Source organism: Carassius auratus, chromosome 23 (genome assembly GCF_003368295.1).
Source record: "Carassius auratus strain Wakin chromosome 23, ASM336829v1, whole genome shotgun sequence".
Lineage (NCBI taxonomy): Eukaryota > Metazoa > Chordata > Actinopteri > Cypriniformes > Cyprinidae > Carassius > Carassius auratus.
In genome coordinates, this window is record NC_039265.1 from 3089678 (window position 1) to 3108221 (window position 18544).

An 18544-nucleotide genomic window follows, 5' to 3' on the forward strand; every position below is an offset into this window, starting at 1 on the left:
AGCCAATTACATTTTTTATTTATTTATTTATTTATTTTTGGTGAAATAAAAAATTTTGGTGAAATTTTTAGAATAATTGTACATAAATAAGTTAAGCAAAGCAAATGTGATGATTTCTGAGAACTTTATAACTGCAGGCATACATAATGCTACAATACAAATATCTTTATCTTCCCTTATTCTGTCCTTTATTTTCTGATAAATAATCCCAGTTGTACCTTATTACCTCCATTTCTGAAGTTAATTGGCAATCCTAATGACGACGTAATTATCTTTTGACTACCCTTGCCTTCCACTATGTAAGGACAGCTTTATTCCATTATGCCAAATGATAAATCTACATGGCCTATGAGGGAAGTAATTAACTCAAAGGGATTTGATGTAGTTTAAATTCCAGAATTGAAAACACAATCCAATATATACAATATATCAATAGAGTCTGAATTAATGGAGAATTGTGTCTTTTACAAAAAAAAAAAAAAAAAAAAAAACTGGGAATTAGGTTATGATCACTGCTTGTACAATGGATAAATACAGATTTAAAGACGGATTTGATGAATCAAAGCAATGAGATATGATGAGATCAATCATGTAAGAAGCTTTGGATGAGATCCGATCAGTGTATATGAGTTTATGATTTCAATGAAATGGGAGCTTTTGAATTCACAAGAATGCTCGTATATTTGTTCTTTGTCCTCTTATCCCACATATAAACACTCTCCTGTTGAGAGATATCCATAAGCTGAAACAGAAATGCACACAATTCTCAAACAAATATTTAGACATGTCGTGTTTGCTCTGCCTTGTAATAATAGTGGTTTGTACTATGGTGTATGTATACATCCTGTGCCAAAACATTACACACAATGCCCCCATCAATAAGCCTGCATGTACAAAAAAAAAAAAAAAGCCTGCATGTCTATGTTTGTGTTAGCACGTAGCCAATGTAGTGATGGATATTAAAACCTGAAGATAAGCATATGTTACAGGGAAAGGGTCAAACTAATTCTGGTTTTTGGATTAACAATACATACAAATTTTACTATGATACTAAGATGATTTAATTAATTCAAAAAAAAAAAAAAGAAAAAAAACATTGTAATATGGATCTCATGCATATGAAAGATAGCCTTTAATAATAAAATGTTAATACGACAAACAAACTATTTCTCTGGAATTCTCTGTAGTGACCACTTTTGACAATCAAACTGTCCTTGTCACCTTTTAGATCTGCCCTAGAACATTTATTTAAAAATGTATTTGGTTGCATTGTTCCTTTCTTCATCCACTAAATTCACTTCCTCCATTTAGTTCCTTTTTCCTCTGTTACCTTACCTTGTCAAATGGCTGCATCCAAAAGCTGAAATTTGTTGCCTTCACAAGAAGCAGCTTATTAGGAGTGTACTGAGACAAAAGTCATAGTTAATGGTTTGTTAATAGTGAGAACTGGACATTAAAAATAAAGTGTTAGATGTCATTTCAAATATGAAAGATTTCTGTAGTAATTCAATATTTGTTTAGCTCTCTCTCCTCGCCTGTTTCTTGTTAAGTTCCTCATTTACCTGTGTATACTAGACTGCATTTGTAGCTTGAGTGTGTAGGTTATTGTTGATGTTGTCTTGTCTTATTTTAGAAAGCTTTGCTCTCTTTTGCTTCTCCTGTGCCTGTGTGATATTTTCATTTTATCTGGTTAAACTCCTGTTAAAAGGATCCCTACTCTGCTCTTCTTCATCCCTGGCACACCGTGACAGTGCTAGTGTCATGTTTCAGAAGCACAGTGGTGTTCAAACCTGTCCTGGAGTAGGCTCTTGAAAACACATGATATGGTACATTAATGGTATTTCCTCAAATTATGCAAAATCCTAACAGAATATAAAGGAAATACTTGACAACTTTCACACAGCCCGCTTTTATTAATTAAAATTATAATCTTCTTAGAAAACATTTTAATAATGCGACATATATATATTTTTTAAAGAAAGTATTTCACACACATGGAGCATTTTTATAAAAATGTGTAGCTTCGTTCCTGTTACAATACAGTAATTAAAACAGTAATACAATCAGGAGATGATTTGGATGCTGAGATGAGAAGGTAGTGAACAGTATTTGCCATTAGAAACCCGTAGCAGCTTAGTAGTGCCATAACATTTCCTTTCCTGTTTTTTGCATATTTGTTACTTCATTTAACAAATCGTCAAAAACGTTTAATAATGCAGTCACACTTTCTTCTTATAAGTTAACAAAACTCAGTTAAAATCGATATAAATGTTTAAAACAAAGAAATTGTAGACAAAATGCCCTGTTGAGGGAACAAAAATATTGCAAAATTTGTACATCCTCAGGCCTTTTGGTTTCTCTGTATAGTAAGGTCTAGTGATGAGTTTCGGGGTCCGTTTTGCTCATGCAGTCTTTAAGACCATCCTTCAGTTGGACCAGCTGCTCAGAATGGCTCGCTAGCGTCCCGTTGACTTGCACCAGGAAGCTGTCCGAATGTCTCTCCAGCTCACTGCGGATTCTCTCAAGGTCATCAGCTAACTCACCTAGACCGCTGCACTGTCCTTCGACCTGGGTGACTCGACTTTTCACCCCCATCACTTCTTGCTGCATTCCCTGCGTTGTACTGCGACATCCCTGCAGCTCCCCGGTTAGCCTCCGTCGCAAGCTCTGTAGCTCCCCCTTCAACTGGATCAGCCTCCGCTCCCCGGATCCAAGCATAGATGCCTGTCGCTCCACCAGATCCGAGATGCCCTGCACCTGCGTGACCAGCCGGCTTTCCCGATCCTGCCAGGTGGAATTCACCTGGCCGACTTCTCGAGCGAACAGGCTGACCGAATCACGCAGCCCTTTCAGGGTACGGTTGACAGAGTTGACGTTGATCTTCAGGAGTGTGATTTCCCCCTGGATGGAGCCCTCTGTGTCCTCCTGGGATAGATGTGTAAGGACACCCTGTAAGGTGCTGTTGAGATGGTCCAGTTTGTTTGAGTGCTCATCCAGGCGGTCCAGCATCTTCTTTTCTGTTTCCTTACAGTTCTCCACCTCAGTCTGGATGAGGGCCGTCTCTGGGCCAGAGGCAGGGGAGCAGGTAGAGGTACAGAGGAGCTCAAGGACGGACATCTGCTTCTGCATCCCATCTAAGTCAGCCTCCACCCTCCTCCGGATGCTGTCGATCTCTGTCTCCAGCGCCGGCACCACTTGCCCCTCTAGCAGCGCCGGTGCTGTGGCATTGCTCAACTCCTCAACTGCTACAAACAAACGTCGCTCCAATGTCTTTAGCTTATCATCTAACAAAGAATTAAACCCATCAATGGATCCAAACTCATCTCGGTGTCCGTGTTCAGAGGCGTTCATTTTACCCTCCATGTCCACCAGCCGGGTCTCCAGCAGGGTCTCAATGTGGAGCGTCTGTTCAGTGAGGTCCACTTGCAGCTGCCTCTGGGACTCGGTCAGGTCCGTGATCGAGTCCTCCAGCCGGAACAATCTCTGGCTCAGGCTGTTTATCTCACCGCAGCAGCTCTCGGTCACCGTCAGACCCTGGATCTGAGCCTGCAGTTGACCCAGCTCTTTCCTCAAGCCCGTCTCATGGCCGTCCAGCGAAAGTTGGATCTGTTCTTGGCCTGTTAGGTGCTCCTTGTGACACTGCTCCTGAACCTAGGGACAGGACACAGGAAACCTTATTTTAACAACTAGGTGAAGCAGTTTTGGTTCATTCATGATCACGTTCGGGGTAGGGGGTCCCTTGGTCCGTTTGTTGCAGGGCCCCCTTAAAGTGCTGGGCCTGGTGCAACTGCACACGCTTTTTTGGGGGGTGTTAAATAATGGTGCAAATAACTGTAATTTGACAAGAGCAAATCTTAGTAAATCACGCTGCATGATTCATTTTAATAATCACCACCCATGAATTTACCACTCGAAAGGGAAACTCCTACAAATGCATATTTAATAAGGTGAATCGCAAAAATAACTACTTTTCAGCACTAATTTCCCACTGTGTGTCTTTAGTAAATAGTGACAGAATTGTTTTTAAAGCCACCTGAGGGTTTGCGCTGGGCTGCAGGCACAAGATAATCTGTCCCTTAGATTAATAAATCCTAATTTGTATTTATTATATAACTCATACTACCCAGGGCTCTAAAGTGTAAGAATTTCAAAAACGCTACATGAGTCATACAAAGAAATAGCTTTTCAATATGGGCAATATGATGCAATAATGAATGCATGTTTGAATTTTGATATGTTAATCTAATCCAGAGTTCAGTTATTAACATTAATTAACAATTAATATTTGCAAGCAGTCTTAATTACAAATAACAAATGTGTGGTAGCTGGAAGTTGACTTTCAAAGCTGATTTTTTAAGCATCATTACTCGAGTCACACGATCCTTCAGAAATCCTTCTAATATTCTGATTTTCTACAAAAATAAATAAATAAATTTATTGTTATTTTAAATAGTAAAAATATTGAACAATATTACTGCTTTAGCAAACTGGTATTGACTGGAATTGGGTCATGTTGAAATATATAAATGAACAAAACATTTCCAAAGTGATTGCCATTCACAACTATCCCTTTAAGTATAATTTGTTTTCGAAACTGAGAATAAAGAAGCTTTCCATTGATGTATGGTTTAGTAGGATCTGACAATATTTGGTCGATACACAACTATTTGAAAATCTGGAATCTGAAGGTGCAAAAAATTCCAAATACTGAGAAAATCATCTTTGAATTTGTTCAAATGAAGTTCTAAGCAATGCATATCACTAATCAAAAGTTAAGTTTTGATATATTTACAGTAGGAATATTACAAAATATCTTTATGGAAAATGATCTTTAACTAATATCCTAATGATGTTTGGCATAAAAGAAAAATCTATAATTTATCAAATATACCACAGAGACTTAAGCCTGGTTTTGTGGTTCAGGGCCATTAACGGTATATATTTTGTTCCCTTGTAATCTTAAGTCAAGAAGCTCTTCTTTTATCAAAAGGTTATATAAATGTCAGAACAGGAAAGAAAAGTCAGCAGCAATTTCTGGTTCATGCTGACTTGAATTAGAACAAATACAAATGACATTACTCATAAAGTTCAGTGATCATCTTACCTGACCGATTTTCTCATCACAGTGGCTCTCCAGACCCGTCAGTCTCCTCTCAAAGCCATCGAGGACCTCTGCCCTCACTCCGGCCAATCTGGAGTCCAGAAGATCCTCTAGATGTCTCTGATCTCCAGGGATGGGCCTTCCTGTGGCCGTGTCTATCAGCTTCTTCAGCTGTCCGTCGTGACCTATCACCATCCCACGGATCTCGTCCAGCATGTCGCTCTTGGTCCTCAGCTCATCTTTGACCTCCATCACCCTTCCCACCAACTCTCCAAACCCAGGCAGGTTCTCCTCCCCGTCAAAGCCGTTCGGCGTGCCCTCTGGGATCAGCCCGAAGCCCACAGAGGTATCCAGCAGCCGCGGGACGCCACCGAGCAGGGTGGTCAGAATCTTCTTGGTGTCCTCACGAAGAGAGACTCGCAGACGCTCCTCCATGCCAGTCACCAAGACTTTCAGGGTGTCCAGATCTTGAGAGAGTTTGCGAAGGTTTTCTTCAATGCGGTCTAAACGTTCACCAGAGACTCCCGCCTTTGGACCTTGGTAGAGGTGAGTAAAACATAAAACTACTTTTAGGCGTAATTCAGAGCTTCTCAAAGAGGCTTTGTAAGGGAACTGCAGGGGAGTTGTAAAAAGTTAATTATATCTACGTGTAAAACTAAAATAAATAAATAAATTGGGCTGCAGAATAATAAGGCAAATATGGCAGCCTCATCTCTGCATGTGCTGTGAGTTTAGCATACCTTCAAATAATTTCCAACATTTTTGTGTGTCAAAAGTTTACAGGATTTCAGAAGTATCATAAATAAATAAATGAATTAAAAAAAGATTTAAAATGTTTTAAGCTTGAGAGTTTGAATTTTGAAAGTGATGAATTTAAAGACAAATATTATTATTTTAACTGAAATAATAATAAAATATTATAATAATTATAAAATATTCATGTTTATTTTACAGTAAAGTTGTGATATGTTCCTCTCTTAAATTACATAAAGCACAAGTGTTTTTCAATCAACAACTGAGAATCATAAATATGTGAATGTGTCACATTATTATTGATAATAATTTAAAATCATAGGCTGGTTCAAGAAAATATTTTGCATTTAAGAGGTTTGGCTTAAAAAAAAATGTTTGGGATATGATAATAGTGGCATTTTAAACATCATTACTTTGTAATAAACTATTGATTATACTTTACCCTACTGTAAATATTAATGGCAGTGTTCACAGTCAAATTGAGTGTTGTGAGCTGTGTAATAAACACTCACCTGGTGGCAGGAATCCACTAGGGATGGGTTTGTTGTCAGGGTGACCTCCAGGAAAGGGGAATTGGATATTGGGATGACCCCTGGGGTAACCCTTGACCCCGGGCCGAGGGAAAGAGCCTTTGAAGGGTGGCATCATGGCATCAGAGTCAGGGGTTGGCCCATTGCTGCAGCTCTCTCCAGAGAAACCCGGGCAACAGCGCCACTCCAGTTCAGTGATGGTCTTATAACCGACTTTGTACTGTGGTTTAAAGAGTGTCCGGTACCTGTCAGAATTAAACCAGGGAGGAGATGGGCTTCAGGACCTTTATTCCCTGACATTCAGACATTTCAAAACACATACCTCCACATTACAGATGGAAAGCAGTTTGAGTATCTCACACATGTTTACATACAGATGCCACATCCTATCACAAGCTTCAGCTCTCTGAGTGTGGCACTTGACAATGAATAGTTTTCTGATGTGCCACTAGAGGGCAACTCAAGGACACAATAAAAAGAGCTTGACTGCAGCTCTGCAAATGGTATCGGTCAGTGTATGAATGGGAAAATAGCTTCAAACACATATCATTTTCTGTTTTTTGAAATGTCTGACACCAACTTTTTCCTACTATTTTGGAAAATAAAAACCCATTTAGATCTAAATGTTGTTGTATCTGTAAAATCACTTCATGTTGCTCCATTCAAGATCCATAGTGCTTTACTTACATGAGCACAGGACATTTCTGTCCCCATATGCACTTGGTAATGTACTCTGGTTTGACATATGTGGCCACTCCATCTTGCATTACACAGGTGATGTTCTTCTGGACAACGTAGGCACAGAAGTTCCTGTTATGAGAAAAGAGACACACACAAAAAAATATATATAATAATAATTTGAGATCTTATTAACAGGGTTACTAGTTTCATGAAGGATTTGTGAATTTTATACTTATAAAGGTAAAAGTACAATCACTTTCTCACCAGGCAAAAGTAACATTATCTGCATACATAACACAGAAGAATAGCCACATTTGACTATAAATGTTCACTGTGCAGCCCACATATACTTGTGTCTTAACCCACAGAATGTCAATGGTAAGAAGAGTGTCTGACTGAAGAGCAGTCATGCGTTGCTGTTCTGGAGTTGGCATTTTCCAGCGAGCCTGGAGCGAAACTGAAAGTCCTGCTGTTCAGGAGCGGTTCTGCTTGAGAGATCTGGACTGTTCCAGAGCTTCAATCTGTTCAGAGTTCAGGTGTAGTGACCCCTGACATTAATGAATCTAATTACAAGTGTGCCCAGTGAACTAACATGTCTTGAAGTCTAGCGTGTCTTCACATTGCTTTCTTAAAAATATGTAGACTGCTGTCCAAAGGTTTGGGATCAGTAAGACTTTTAATGCTTTATTTTATAGCAGTCTCATATTCTCATTAAAACTGCATTCAATAGATCTAAAACACAGAAGAAGAAGAAAGAAAAAAACTGTACTATTGTGAATAATATTACAATTTAAAATGAGGATTTTACTCATAAAAAAAATAAAAAAAAAATAAAGTTGAATATAATTTTTTCCTTTGGTGGAAAAGCTGTATTTTCAGCATCTTTACTTCAGTCTTCAGTGTCACATGACCTTCTGCTGATTTTTTATCATTGTTGGAAACAGTGATGCTTTTTTATTATTATGTTTTATTTTAGTTTAGGTTTTATTCATTAAAGGGCCCAGACAAAGTCCTATAAAATTTGAATTAGCTGTTTTTAACATTGATAACAAATCAGTATATTAAAATGCTTTCTGAAGGATCATGTGACATTGAAGACTGGAGTAATGATGCTGAAAATACAGCTTTGATCAAGCCTTCATGAGCGTAAAGAACATTAAAAATGTTCTGTTCCCAAACTTCTTTTTTTTCTACATCTGGTCAGCTGATGGGTGCCAAAAAATTGCATTACAAAGCTGAGCATTTCATTTTACACCATTTACATAACAGCCACTGTAAGAAGCTAAAGATTTTAACTACTGTAACTGTAATATTTACTCAGTTTTATGAATTTTGACTAAGCTTACCAGACATTTATATATATATATATATATATATATATATATATATATATATATATATATATATATTAAAATAAACTAGTCATTATACAAAAAAAGTATGTTGTGTTATTAATAAACAATTTCACACTTAGTTACTACAGGTACCAATTTTCCTTTTTAATTAGGTGGCATTAAATATTTCCTTGCAAACACTGAAAATGTAGGGAATGCAAATAACTATGTGCAGAAGATCTATAATCTTTGTCTGCGAGTAATGAAAAGCAGACTTGGGAATTCAGCGTTTGTTTGTCAGGTGGGCACACACCTTTGGAAGAAAAAGGACAAGCTCTGTAAGCAAACTGAGTCCATGTGTCCAATGTATACACAACCCAGTTCAACCATATCTGCACGAGTTGATTCAATCTAGATAAACCTGTCACATAAAGTGTGTGTTCGTCTTAGACGTGTTGAAGTTGCAAGCATTGCTTAAATTTCTGTCAATGACTGCAAAAAACAAATGTTCAACAACAAAAGCCTTTTACAAGTATTTAATGCATTTATTCACATGGAACAAATAATTTATAATGCTGCTCAAATTACAGTATCGTGACTTGTGAAAGGACAAATTAACACAATGTCAGGCATGTAAAGTGATCTAAGAGTCTCCTGTGATGTGTTAAACAGCGCCTGTGATCTGAGTATTGCATATGAAAGACGAATATTAGCTGTGCAGGCTGATCTCCCAAACCACAAAGACCACACAGCATGAGGAAAACGTATGTTCATCTGTCAGAGGAATGGTGTAAAGAGGCATTTGAGGCTGTTGGAGACATCTTTCAGCTGCTGTGCCTTCTGTGTGTGCCACATTCATCTCAAGAGATAAAATAGAGTGACGAATGTATAATAATGTGAGAGGGCTCAGTACATACACCTGATGTATACCACGTGAAGACTGAGGTGTGATACCAGTTTCAGCTGTCTCATGCAAAGAAGGCTGTAAATATAGCAAGCTCCAAACAGACTGCCCGACTGCAGTACAGTTTCTGGGAGTCTGGAAGATTTTTATTAGTCTAATCATTTGGTTTTATGAGGTTTGTGTTTTCGAATTTCAATCAAGTTTTGTTTGAGTCACTTAGTAGCTAGTAAATATTCATCTATTTCGTATTACATAATGGTGGTGGGAAATTGTACAGGTCAGTAATATTATCTCTTCCTTTCAAACTGAAAACTTATTGGCCAGAACAAGCTGCAAAATGGACCAGACTCTGACCAACTGGCTACATAGTGTAAAAAAACAGCCACATGACTAGCAAGCCACACAAATTGTTTTAGACCTTTATGTAGCTCAGGATTTGGCAGTGGATTTTCATAATCTAAAAATATAAATGGCCAGCATTGTTTGAAATGACCCCCAGTCACCCTTGAGTAATGCACAGGCATGTCAAAAGCTTTTAATGGCACTTAAAGCTTACAGTTGTGAGATGGAGTTGTGCCAGAATTCCCCCTTGTTCTCCATATAAATATCTCCCTCCATTTTTCATTGTTCTCTTTATCTCGTCCACTCTCTCTCTCACACTAAGAGAAGCAATCTTTCATCGGTCACGGAGTTCAGTCATTGGTTGTGTCTTAAAGAGTTGCTCTGGAAGGGATGGGGCTACTGACAGTATAAATATGGAGATGCGATGCATTGAGGCCTTTTAGGATCCATTAACTGAAGAAAGAGGATCTGCTACACGCTATCGAACAATGGGCTACATTTAGTACTCAGATACTGTTTCTGTACTCCAGAATAGCCAGAGTTCAGAGAAGTAATATAAATGGACCTTCACTCCTGCTAATTTGACCAGCTCTCATGCACAGCTTTCAAAGTGGCATGCAGAAATAGATGTCAAATGGATCAGTTATTATCCACCTAATCACTATGGAATGCATCTGTGGCAAGGCGTCAATTACTGTGGATAAATAAACAGGAAATATGTTTAAAGTACACTTTAAGCCAAAAATTCCAAAACAGAATACCAATGTATACGGCACTTATAAGTATCATACTGCAGAGCCCTTTATAACTGCACATTTGTTTAAATTGTCATTTTGATACAGGGCTGCTTTTGGGAATGAATAGTGATATCATGGTCTGAGATAACACCATTCTGGTGCTAATAAGGATCTTATATCATAGTAGATGCTTCAAAATTGATCAAATTAACTTTCGTATATTTGGTTGTCAAAGTTCAGGATAGTTACTAGTGAAGGGCTTGAGGCTCTACATGCTATTGTGGCTCCAAGAGACAACCAGATTTGTCATGACGTCACATGGCATGTCACATGACATTTACTGGTTCAAGCAGGACTGTCAAGTAATAACTACTTACCACATTGGACCTAATTCCAATGATTAAAATCTATTAAAGTTTTCTATTTTTTTTTATTTATTTTTTTTTTGTGCTGGCATTGGCTCATAATAGGAACAGATTATTTAAATGAACGCACTCTTTCCTCATCTCCAGCAAAGCACTTGTGAATGGGATGTTGGTAGGTTAATCATGCAAGTCTCATGCAAAGAAGAGGGTATGTCTGCTTGCATGTTAGGCTTCTATTATAATTATATAACTATAAACATTTATAATTATTTTGAGCAGTTTGCATATGTTATGTGTACACTATACACAATGAATCATAATTATTGTTTGTGTCAACAGATGTGTCACAGATGCTGTCCATAAAGCAGAATCACATACGTTCATGAACATCACAGTCTGTTCACTCACCACCTAATGTAACTGAGCACAAAACTGACAAGAGTTTTCTCAAACCGAAAAGATCCAATCCAATTTCAGTTACTACTAACAGGTGTTACAGATGATTTTTAAACACTGGGTAGCTGCCTGTATAGAGCTTTTCAAGACAGTCCTATGAGGCTTTATTTCAGTTTGAATGTCTTATAAACTCACTTTGTTTTGAATTGGAATCATGGTCCCTGTCTTTTTGGGCAGTGTATTTAATACAGATTTACTGTACTTCATGTGTGTTCCTGTGGAGGTAACAAACATCAGTACTCAAGGGGGCGATATAGTTACTGTCTGTGCTGTTAAACCAGATGTTTATTGGCTAAAATAGCTAGCCAGCCATAAACATGTCAATAGGACATTTTTAAAGAATATACTGAGAAATGCAAGTGTCTAAATTATACATTTATGGTGCAAAAATATAGTTTAGGAACATATTTTAGGTCTAAATGAATAATTAATATAATGACTGAGCAATTGTAAATAAGAGTTTAAATTCAGTTGGTCAGATAGCTTCTTTCTCACATACTACTTCTGTCAGCTTATAGGGTTAGCCAGTGATGTAAAACAGTGATGTAAAATGATTACATGTTGCTGTGCCAAATTAAAAATCTCAAATTAGCCTTAATTGTATATCAACATTGTGCAGCTGCTGTTTGCTGAATCTGATCCTTCAGTTGCACTGAATTATATAAAGAGAAAAATGTGAAGCATATGAGAAACATTTAGAACTAAAATAAGACCAAGATCGTGCTGGCAAAGATGTTTGTTAGCTAGACATAATGGCTGTGTGTAAATCTTGGATGATTTATCCTCAGATGTTCTTTCTTAAATGATGAGCTGTTGTGAGGTGCTAATCAGGTTTGGTCATACAGACAACTTTACGTGACATTTTCATAGATTGTTTGTTTGTGGGATGCTCATTCATGTTTTCCATGTCTAATATACAGTAATTAAGGATACACATAGTTTATGATAAAAAATACACCATGTTGAAAAGTGTATATAAACACATACTCTAACTCTCCTACAGGAATTCATGTATACTACATGCATATACTGCATGGATATCCACAATTCACAAATAAGTGAATAATAACATTCACTATCTTGCCAAAGAAAAAATCTATTTCAATACACTCAGAAAAACAGTACTAAAGTGGTTCCCTTTCAAAAGGTATTAATGTGAACACATTGGGTACTAATATTGTATTTTTAAATAACTAACATGTTCCTAAATGTCCCCACATTCAACTTGACATTCTGGGACACTGTTTAGGTCCCCATCAGGACAATTGGTCATAATTCATACAGATAATATTTTTGAGAATATGCTGTAAAAATGGAGGGTGTTTTGTGTAAGGGGTAGGTTTAGGGTTAGTGTAAGTGGATAAAAAATACAGTTTGTACAGTAGAAAACCCATTACACCTATGCAATGTCCCCTTAATTATACAAAGATCTCTCTGTGTGTGTGTGTGTGTGTGTGTGTGTGTGTGTGTGTGTGTGTGTGTGTGGGCATGTTTTTGTGTCATATCAGGACACAACTCTGTATAATGACATGGGTATGACACAGGTATTACAAGGAGAGGGTGACTTATGAGGACATGAGCCATGTCCCCATTTTTCAAAACACTTATAAATCATACAGAATGAGTTTTTTTGAGAAAGTAAAAATGCACAAAGTTTCCTGTGAGGGTTAGGGTTAGGGGTAGGGTTGGTGAATGGCAATAGAATATACAGTTTCTACAGTATAAAAACCATTACACCTATGGGATGTCCCCACTTTTCACAAAAACAAACATCTGTGTGTGTGTGTGTGTGTGTGTGTGTGTGTGTGTGTGTGTGTGTGTGTTTTGGGTGGTTGTGCGTTTGTGTGCAATATGCAATTCATAATGCTACTCATATGAATCTGTCTTCAGTAGTTCACATTAGCACAAAATCTTTTCAAACTTTCCCTTGTGAAAAATAAGTGTGCATTATTGTACTGAATGTGAAACAGAGAGAGAGAAAAAAAACACTTTATTTTAAGGTGTCCTTGAAACATGTTGCATGTACTTACTATTGTGATAACAATAAACTATGCATAATTACATGCAAGCAACCTTAAACCAAACCCTAATCCTAAACCTAATCATATAGTAAGTATAACTCCATACGTACATGAATACCTGTAACTACACTGTAACAAAGACACCTTAAAATAAAGTGTAACCAAACATTATTATATATAATATTAATTACCTCAAAGGCCACTTAAGTGAACTTAAAAAGAGAACTTCCATGGCTGTTTTAACACACTTAAGTATGCTCTTAAAGTTTTGCTTTAAAATACATTTTAAATCAAAACGTTTAGAAAAAAAAAAATCTTATTTCTTGACGAACATACTACATTATTGCATTTACTGGTAGCACAGTATATTTAAAATGTACTAAATTGTAACTTCATCCATAACCATATAGTAAGTACATGTAGTTAATTTATGTTACTCAGTACTTAAATGTAGAATTACTCTGTAAAAAGGACACCTTAAAATAAAGTGTAACCTAAATTTTCATTCAGTTGTAAATAAGTATTCAAAGACATTACATACATTTTCCATTGAGGTGTATTCTTTTAGAGTACATTACTTTTGTCACAAGTACTCTTTTTAAAAGTATGCTGCAGTGTACTTATTTTCTCAAGGGTTGTCCGAGCAGAGGATATTTCCCTTTGTTTGTCCAATATTGGATGCATGAAATATCTTCACCGAGCTCATCGTAATGCATTCTGGTATTGCTTTGTCCTTGAAGGACCGATGCTGCTTTAGATTGTGGTTAAAAGAAATTATCTTAGAAGGCAGTATAATCTTGTGTTTACCGTTTGGAGCAGCCTTCGCATCGGGAGCATGCCAAAGATGCCTTAAGATGCTGTCTATGTGGGCAGCTCACCAGAAACAGAGTTAGAAGTGAAAGATGCAGGCTGCTGTGTTTTACCCGACCCACCAACACGAACATGTCCAGAACCGGTGTGTGGCAGCAGAAGCTGCTCAGAACATGGGTCACCGAGGACAGATGAGGCAGATACAACATCACTGCCAACAACTGCAAACCGCATTTGATAGCACTGGCATTTCAGGATTCCTGGATGCCAGCAGGTCTTTGATGTGGATTTTAGCAACATGCCAACTACTTAGCTTTGAGCCGGATTCAAATTGCTTCAGGGTGACTTTTGGAACAAAACCTCGGTGTTAATTTCAGGTGTTCCTAGGTGTTATTTCACTTTGTTATCGATTTTTTGTCATTTATACTGACTTCAGTCAAACCCAATAATTACAGTTGTAAGTGTAAAATTCCAAATAACTGTAATGGTGTCAAAACAGATTCACAATGGCAATTGAACATATTCAAAGTTAAGAGCCACTGAGATGAGACAGACTCCTAATTGTAAATTGTAAAATCTAAAATGTACCAATTACATATATTTTTGACCATATTTTGCTGTTTTTTAGTGTTACCATAAGAAAAATGTGAAAAATTTGATGGCAGCATTTTTATTTATTTTTTTGTAAACTCCATTCAATGTGACTACCTAGTAGTTGTGACCACATTTTTATTAAAACAAATATATGAACGTAAAGGAAAATGTTGATCTGTTCATCTGAAAGTGATTAAATGTTTAGTTTTATTAATTAAAATCACTTTTTTTAGTTCATTAATTAATAATCCTGTAGTCTCTGAACTCCAAAAAACTTTGTGTGATTATAAATAAATCAGAAAATGTTGTTTAAAACCATTGCAGATGAAGCATGTGAAACTGCAGGACAATGCTGTAAATTATTGATCTTTCATTCCATGTGCATTGCACACATAAATGCTTGATAAAGTACAGTTTTACTGGTGACTTACTTAAGATGGCCCGTTGGTTTTCCAGGGTTGTACTGTGGGACGCTCCCAGACTTGTGTAGATTGTATCTGTATGGACTTCCATAGAGAGTTCCTTTGGCATCCGCTGAAGTCAGTAGCAACATGACTAAGAGAAGACCCCCGCACGTGAATATCCCCCTCATCTTTAGGTAGCAGAGCAAAGGTTGACAAAAGCACTTGCAGAAAGAGCCATAAAGTGAAAGAGCACAGAGAAAGTGTAAAGAAAGCAAAAGCTGTGGAGAGAGAGGGGAAGCAGAGTCAGCTGGGCTTTAGAGTCCGGAGGTTGTGAAGTGTTGCTTGTTTTCCTTGCTGAGTCCCACAAGATTTCTCTGGAGCACTGACTTCAGTTGTTGGCGGGCAAGCAGTGCTGCAATCGAAACATCTGCTGTTCTGGCACCATCCTGCCCACTTTACCACTCACACGAGAGAGAGAGAGACGGACAGAGGAGAAAGTGAAGAGGACAGGGCAGCGGTAGCAGAATACTGAAGCTCAGATGCCTCTGTCAACAGTCCAGCGCGAGTCAACCCTGCAGCTGCAGCTCTGAGGGGGACGCATGCATTTGCATATCCCTCCCCAATCCCCGGCCTGAAATGAGACCCAGCAGGCGACAGCAGGGGTGAACCCGTTCACTTTATGTTTCTCCCAAAACAGAAACCCCTGGAACCCCTCAAAGACGCGAGCGCATTTAGAAAGATTTACCAACTCAGTCGTCTCCCTGCTCGTCTCCCACTCATGTGTAAAAGCATGCTGGGATTATGAATATTTTCTTTAGGTTCCTCTGTGCCAAACTCTCCACCCCCCCTTCATTGACCTCAGCCCATAACCTTCTCACTTGCCCGCAGCTTTAAATCTCCAAACATTTCTTTTGCTCCTTGATTTTCCTTCATTTGTTGCAGACATGTGAGCAGGTTCCATCTCAGCATAACTTCTGCACACGTAAAAAAAAGAATAAAAAAATATCTATGTTGTTGCATTAAACAGAATTTTCAAAACATATCGTATTATAATTGTGATATATAGGATGTGCCTGTCATGCACTGTGAGTTAATTTATTACCAGTCATTGGGGTTGCACAGGGCTGGCAAATTTTAGGTAAATTTCTGGAAACTTTCCAAAAATCCCTTGAAAAAAAAAAAAAAAAAAAAAAAAATATATATATATATATATATATATATATATATATATATATATTTATATATATATTACAAATATCCATAATACAGGAAATACAACTCTACTTGTCACTCCATTTCACAGAATCTTATGTGATCATATTGCTTTCATAAATCTTTGATGTTTTGCACATTTTCCACACATTTAACGTGATGAGTTGGCATTGGCAATTAATGTAAAACTGTAAAAAGTGTGCTATGCTATCATTGGAAAGCCTTTTTCTGGCCACCTGTGTTATTTGATTTGATATGTTTTTGATAGAATTTTCTTTATTATGCCTTCATTATACAGATAGGACAGTTGACAGGAAAGCACTGGGTAGAGCGAGGGAAGTGGGATCGGCATAAGACTCAAGACTGGATTTGAACTCGGGTCACCGTGAGTTGTGATGCATTTGTCAGCTCACTGAGCACAGGCTATTGGCGCCAACTTGAAGGAATTTTTTGTCTCTTAAACAATTTCAACATAAACTTGCAGTGAAAGCCTCCAGTAACTCATGCACAGTAAAGCCTTCTACACATTGCTACATTTTCGGCTGTCCCAGATGAAAGATTAATATCATGAAACAATTGTGGCCATTTCTGTGATTGTGGCTTCTATGTCGTACAGTGAGAGAGGCTCCAATATGGCTGTTTGACCAAAGATAGCCTGTGATCATTTTCTGACTGTCAGAAATTCAGCAGGATCATCGCACAGTGTGTTTGCTGCTATGAGCCACATTTATTGACTTGCCGATAAAAATGCAACATGAAATGGCATGTTGATCATAGTGCTAAAACTTAAAGGGTTAGTTCACCCCCAAAAAATAGAATTAGCCCATGTTTTACTCACCCTCAAAACATCCTAGGTGTATATATAATTTCTTCTTTCAGAAGAATTCAATCGAAGTTATAAAATAAAAATTATCCTTGCTCTTCCAAGCATTAGAATGGGAGTAGGCAGGTGTTTTTTTCAACAGTCCAAAAGTAGTTAAATAAGTGCATCCATCCATAGTAAACATGCCTCACACAGCTCCGGGGGTGAAGAAAGGCCTCCTATAGTGAATCCATGCATTTTTGCAAGAAAAAAACACTTTTCTCTCACTTCCACTAACTGTTGTAGGCGGATGACGTATAGGATGTAGGTGTAGCGCGTGTTCAGGTTTGTGTTTATAAAAAAAATGTCCTGTTTAAAAAATTTAAAAAAGTTTCCTGTTTTTGTGTTACTTGCTTGTGTGATAAACACCTGCAATGAATAACTAAATAAATTCATGACCAGTCAGTGACCAGTCAAATACAGTTTTAGATCACTGTGGGGCATGACAGACAATTCAAGACAGTATGTTACAGGATCCTGAGTATTTCCTCATCCAGTAACAGCTCCTTGAAGTTTACTGAGCCCATGAGGAAAAGCACTTCTCTCGTAGGTGTCACTAGATCACATTTACAATCTCATGTTTGCTTTTCATTCACACATAATTATCTAAAGCAAAGAGCGCCAAGCATTATTATTTGCAGAAAGCTTCTTGCAAGAACTCACACAGTGTACTCACACATACTGACAAACTTCATGTACAATATAGTGTCAGAAATCATTGCATTTAGTTCACACTTCAGTATTTCTGTGATAAAAGTGTACTTCTTTTTCACATGAGTAGACCAAGAATTAAAAAGTGACTCTTTACATTCTAAACATTTACATTGTTATGTTTTTTTTTTTTTTTTTTTGCAATGAACACACATGGAAAGGTTTTAAATAAGCTTCTTGCAGGCTTTTTTCCCTATACAATAATAAAGATAAATAAAGATAACAAAACTTTTCGAAACTGGTTGTGTGCCACATACCAAATCTCCTGCAGTCCTGCTGTGTGATAAAGAAATTTCAGCTCTCTGTTCACTGATAATCTTCCCCTCCAACAAAGCTCACAGCTAGAATTACTTTAATACAATAGTGTGTAATTTGAATTGATTGTTTAATGATATTTGTGGTCTTAACAGATAGGGTCATTATGAACTTTGTTTAAAACATACATTCTACATTTCTAGATTGATTCAACTGATCATTTTAAAACTAAAAGCTATTCTTCTAGTCATTTTATTACTTAGTTTTCTGTGCTCCTCACCAACCATGAAACATCTGTGAACGGTTTCAGATAAGCACACTTATCTCTACTGCCAAATCGCTTCCATGCATAGGAGAGAAATGTACTTTCATTAGCATATTTGCACTGTATTGTTCACCACATGAAAATGTTAATACATCGCAGACTTAGAAAACCCAATGTGCTCACTGTAGGGGATTTCATTTAATGCAA

General features: G+C 37.3%; 1 protein-coding gene across 1 annotated transcript; it reads right to left on the reverse strand.

The window, feature by feature from the left end:
- Nucleotides 1–1901: 1901 nt before the first annotated feature.
- Nucleotides 1902–15747, reverse strand: emilin3b (elastin microfibril interfacer 3b). Its single transcript, XM_026199235.1, has 5 exons — nucleotides 15060–15747; nucleotides 7072–7194; nucleotides 6367–6629; nucleotides 5105–5637; nucleotides 1902–3651 (listed from the first exon to the last, which is right to left on the reverse strand). The coding sequence occupies exons 1-5, from the start codon at nucleotides 15218–15220 to the stop codon at nucleotides 2374–2376; spliced, it is 2358 nt and encodes a 785-aa protein (XP_026055020.1). The 5' UTR covers nucleotides 15221–15747; the 3' UTR covers nucleotides 1902–2373.
- Between the last annotated feature and the right edge of the window lie 2797 nt (nucleotides 15748–18544).

Coding starts and splice junctions, on each gene's coding strand:
- emilin3b (XM_026199235.1), bottom strand. CDS start 15,220: ATGAGGGGGATATTCACGTGCGGGGGTCTTCTCTTAGTCATGTTGCTA. Junction 7,195..15,059: donor AAACCAACGGGCCATCTTAA/GTAAGTCACCAG, acceptor TTCTCATAACAG/GAACTTCTGTGCCTACGTTG. Junction 3,652..5,104: donor GTGATGAGAAAATCGGTCAG/GTAAGATGATCA, acceptor TCCTGTCCCTAG/GTTCAGGAGCAGTGTCACAA.